Below are 5,052 nucleotides of genomic sequence, written 5' to 3' on the forward strand. Positions count from 1 at the left end.
CACTGATTCCCAGCATATTTCTTCTAGACAAACATTTGGTGACACATTTGAAACCATCCCTTTGCTTTATGGGACAATTCGGTACATGAAGACTCGATTACATATAAACACTGTGTAAATAGTACTATAAAAGAGGGAATCTAAAATAAAATACCTATTAAATTAGGAATACAGAGTTTTATAGAGCAGTATAAAATGTAAGTAGTATTAATTTGGTGGAAAGCTAATATGCAGATGTGTTTTCTTTAGCTTGACTGCCTATAACGATAGTGTGATGTGCATCGGGGTAGTTTCGATGTTTTACAATGGGTTTTGTTGTGTCAAGATAAGAGACTAGTTTAATGGGTTAAGATAAAATGAATTTCTGAACTGTGCTATCAAGTCAAGTTAACATTTGCTGCATTTGTATATCTGGTTGAACACCTCAATTAAGATGAAATTATAGGGTTAAATATAGATATTCGGAAATTACTAAAAAATAACACCCATAAAAAGCTAGAAGCTGTTTCATTCAGGCTATTAAGGCACCCGACAATAAAAATAAATACATCCTGAATTCATTAGACCATATTAACATTTGAAAAAATGATAGAAGACACAAAAGAAGCGTTACTGACCAAATATATAGAGGTTTCCAATAGATAAAAATGTAAAAAAATAAATATATCAAGTGTCTTGCCTTATAGAAGTTCAAAATGATAGAAGACACTAAGAGTTACTGACCAAATATACAGAGGTCACCAATAAGTAAATGTAAAACAAAAGTATATAGATTAAATTAAAAAAATAGAAACAAAATTTATACAAAAATCCTGAATGTAGGCAAGCATTAAAATTAGAAGAAAAAGTCAATATAAATGTAAAAGATATATATTTATATTTAATTACCTACAAAAATTAGAGCAATGAAACTAATCTCAAATCTTGTATTAGGAATAAGAAAATACAATCAGTCATCTTCAATGTCCTTTATGTATTTTATTGTACAAAAAAAAGCATTCTAAAATTAAATATTTCCTTAAACGCCTATGTACATCACTCAAAATACAGGGCAATGGAAAACATACCATTATTAAGAAATTTATTCCCAGACTGCAAACCTTTTCCACTACCTCTAGTTTACCCAAATGGTAGACAGTGACAACAGGGTTAATTACAAGGAAACAAATCAGTTCTTTATTGGAGAAAACACAAAAAAGTTACAAAATAGCAGATTATATAATATCACAATTCATTCTGCTCTGTATAAAAACAGGGATTTATGTGGAACCAGAAAGGGAATTGGGAAAATAATTAGCAGTCACTTCTCGAGTTCCCTTTTCTTCTACAGTTATTTATACAGCAATACATTGACAAAAACATTTAAGTGCCTGCACCTTCTTATTTCTTATCGGATCAAACATGACCAATCACCCAGGCATGTGTGCTACGAGATCTGATAAAATATTATTCCATCCGGATATAACCACAATATTATCATTATCGCTTCAACCAAAACATGGGGGCCCATGTCTCCACTTTAGGACAGTCATTTTTGAGACAGTATCTGACACAACCCTGAGGATATACAGTGAGTGTCCTTAGCTTACTGATGCCAATAATACTGCATGGCCTTTTCAGGTTCAGATAGGTAATAGAGCCTAAGAAACGCTGTAGCTGTTATAATATGTCGCAGTGGCATCTGCTAGAACAGAGATGAGACTGGTGGTTTCTTGGGGTTGCAGGTCTACAGTCTGTGCCACCTGGATATGTCCATTTATCGCCATGTCACAGGACTCCATTAGAGAGGTATTTAAATATTGATCGAACTCATCTCTGTCCATATCCGCAAGGAGTTCAGCTTGACTCATATGTTCTATACTGTCATACTGTGGCTGATCAGGTGGAGGAGATAGTTGACCAAGATGGGCACGGGGATGGTAATTATGGGGCAAGGAGGGATGATAAGTTGAGTTGTAATAAGGAGGTAGACAGTTTGGTAAATGGGGTATCATAGGTGTTCCAGGTTGCGACATGGACATTTGGCTCAAATGACTGCAGAGGATATGGTTTCTTGTGTATTCGGGTTGGTAAGTGGGGCCATTGATGTGAGGGTTGTGGTCTTCAGGGCAGGAAGATGGATAAAAGCTCTGGTCCTGGTCGATGACATCCAAGGGTGACATTTCTGGCGGAGTTGGAAGCCCATATGGGTATGATTGATCGTGTTTGCCACCACCATTCTGGGACTCACTATAGCTACTGATGTCCTGCATGCTTGTCCCTGAAGAATATCCTGCAGCATCCTCTTTATCTCCAGTTGTCCTACAGCCACCCCGGTTATCTGGCACCAAGTTCTGGTCCCTGGAGAGCCCATTGATCATAAAGCCAGTTTCCACTCGTTTGCAGATCCGTTTGATCTGCTTCTTTCTTCTGGGTCTATACTTGTAATTAGGATAATCCTGCATGTGTTGGACCCTCAGCCGTTCAGCCTCTTCCACATAAGGTCTCTTCTGGGATGGGGACAGAGCTTTCCAGGATTTTCCTACATCAAACAGGACACAAAAAACAGCCATTAAAGATACAGGATGTGGCAAGAGGATGTGCCCATCAACAGGCCAGGTGTTCCCTTATAGGAAACCTGCTGCCTATAGTAAAATCACAAGCAAATGCAAATCATACCGAGATTTCCCGAATTGTTCAACCCTAAAACAAATAGACCCTATGATAAACACTACGGTCAGGGTACTCTATAAACATCTACTTTTGCCATTTATTGTGCTATACACAGGATACTAGAATTGTGTTTTAATTTTGTTTCATGTTTACTTTTACTAAGTGAAATAAACAAATAATATCAGCAATGCTGATAATTTATACATCTTCATACCTTTATTTTCAAGGAAATGTATTATTATTAATAGGTCACTAAGCAATTTTAAAAAAAAACTGTCTGACAAGTGAAACAGGAACATTTAATTCCTCTCAGTATGGGAGACGTGCAACATTTCCGGAGAAGTGGAAAGCTCAGTGCACTGTAGAGGCTGATAAGGAGTCATGGGGCCCTGCTGTCTGCAATCACAGGCTTCCTCTCAATCCCCTGGGTTCAATGAATCCTATAAACAAGTTGGAGAATCCTCGGGCAGGAGCAAACCTGACTGTAGATAATCCATCCTGGGGGCGGGCAGGGATTAAGTAGATTTATGTATTACCAGCACACATTAGTCGTCATGTTTATTAGGAAGTCAGAAACTCGGGTTATCTAATATATTAGCATGTAAGATGTAGGAAGGAATTTGATAAATCTCTCATGCTTTTTATGTAGAGAGGACTACATGCACCAAAAAGAGTTGCTGCGATTTCAGATTCTAGCCCTAGTATTGAACAAGAGCAATGAAGAATATAGAAAATATATGGGGTAAATTCTATACTATATTAGGAAACTAAACCAGGGAGCACAATCTGAGATTAGTTGAGGAAAAAAGTTAGTAGTGTCAGGAACTTTTTTTTACTGAAAGAGTAGTAGATGCTTGGAACAAACTTCCAGCAGAAGTGGTTGGAAAATCAACAATAATTCAAGCTGCATGGGATAAGCACAGATCTATCATAACAGAAAGATAGTATAAGGGCTGTTAATTTTCTATTTTGCACCCAAGTAATCTTCTACATTTAATTTTATATTAAATAAAGTCATATTTCCCTTTTTGATGACTCCCTATAATTATTGCTTTAAACATAGTAATTTATTAATGTCGAGTGACTGCACCTAACTACACTATATAATTACTATAGTACTGTATGTTGGGTATCTAGCACATGTAGTCACCCCCATCACAAATCACAGCCCATTACTTACCCAGCATCTTGCTGAGCTCCGCATTGTGCAGGTCGGGGTTCTGCACCGCCAGCCGCTTCCTCTCATCCTTTGCCCAAACCATGAAAGCATTCATGGGTCTCCTGATGCGGGTCTCTGAGGCTTTGTCCCGAGGAGACCTGTGAGGTGACAGTCCATCTGAAAGGTCTCCATCTATGGTGGAACAGTCCAAACTCTCGGACCAGGTGTAAGATCCCATCAGTGCAGTCATGTCTTTCTCTTGCGGTCTGTCAGGTTTAGTGCACTGGGAGTTAATTGATTTGCTTGCTTCCTTGTACTCCAGATTCTCCACCTCGCCCTCGTCAGGAGACACTCCTTAAAGAGTGTGCAGACAGTTCCTGGCAGCCCGGTGTATTTATCAGCTCTTAAGAACAACTTCCTCCAATGGCAAAAGTCTTCTGCCTCCCAGCTCCACCCAAGAACTGTGAAAATATGACAAAAGCCCCAGGCTGTAACTGCTCTCACACCAAGACTACATGCTTCACCCAAAGCACATACTCACTCAGCCTTTATAGGAGACACCACGTACCTCGCACCTCCCCCTTTAAACACACACAGGCTTATAGAGAAGTGTACACAGCACTCATTCCAAGATAACAAGTGTTTTCCAAAAAAAAAGTTTCCCCTGCATACTTATACACACTTACTCTATACCTAACATACCACTCACATAGATACCTATACCCAGATATACCCCCTGCACACACCAGATGCCTATACTAAATGCACCACCTGACACACTGCAAAAAACACACCAAGATAACATGCAGCACCCAATAAGATGCACCCATCTACACTTTTACCAACGAGGATAGAAAGTCCTGGGTGCACCAAGGCTACATGCATCTCCAAACATGCTCAGCATTCATAGACACCGCATACCTCGCACTCCCCTCTATAAACACACACAGCCTTATAGACAAGTGCTCATTCCAGGATAACAAGTGTTACCCCCAAAATGTTTCCCCTGCACATTTAGAGACTCTAATACAACATGCATCCCCAACCTTCTCTATATGTAACACTTGTAACCAATACACCAGGTATCATCTGATACAGTAGATACCGACAATATGCGCTCCACCTGACACCCGAGATCCTCCAAAACACATACATCACCCAATGGATATGATGCATTAACAGCATGAATCCTCCTACACACAGCAAGTCAACTTATAAATGTATCAGTCAGTGCTTAGCTC

At 39.2% G+C, this 5,052-nt stretch overlaps 1 protein-coding gene across 1 annotated transcript; it reads right to left on the bottom strand.

Annotated features, from left to right (window-relative positions):
- Positions 1–958: 958 nt before the first annotated feature.
- Positions 959–4,377, bottom strand: SOX7 (SRY-box transcription factor 7). The gene is made up of 2 exons (XM_066594913.1): positions 3,833–4,377; positions 959–2,521 (listed from the first exon to the last, which is right to left on the bottom strand). Exons 1-2 carry the CDS (start codon positions 4,059–4,061, stop codon positions 1,641–1,643), a joined length of 1,110 nt encoding a protein of 369 aa, XP_066451010.1. The 5' UTR covers positions 4,062–4,377; the 3' UTR covers positions 959–1,640.
- Between the last annotated feature and the right edge of the window lie 675 nt (positions 4,378–5,052).

Source organism: Eleutherodactylus coqui, chromosome 1 (assembly GCF_035609145.1).
Source record: "Eleutherodactylus coqui strain aEleCoq1 chromosome 1, aEleCoq1.hap1, whole genome shotgun sequence".
Classification (NCBI taxonomy): Eukaryota; Metazoa; Chordata; class Amphibia; order Anura; family Eleutherodactylidae; genus Eleutherodactylus; species Eleutherodactylus coqui.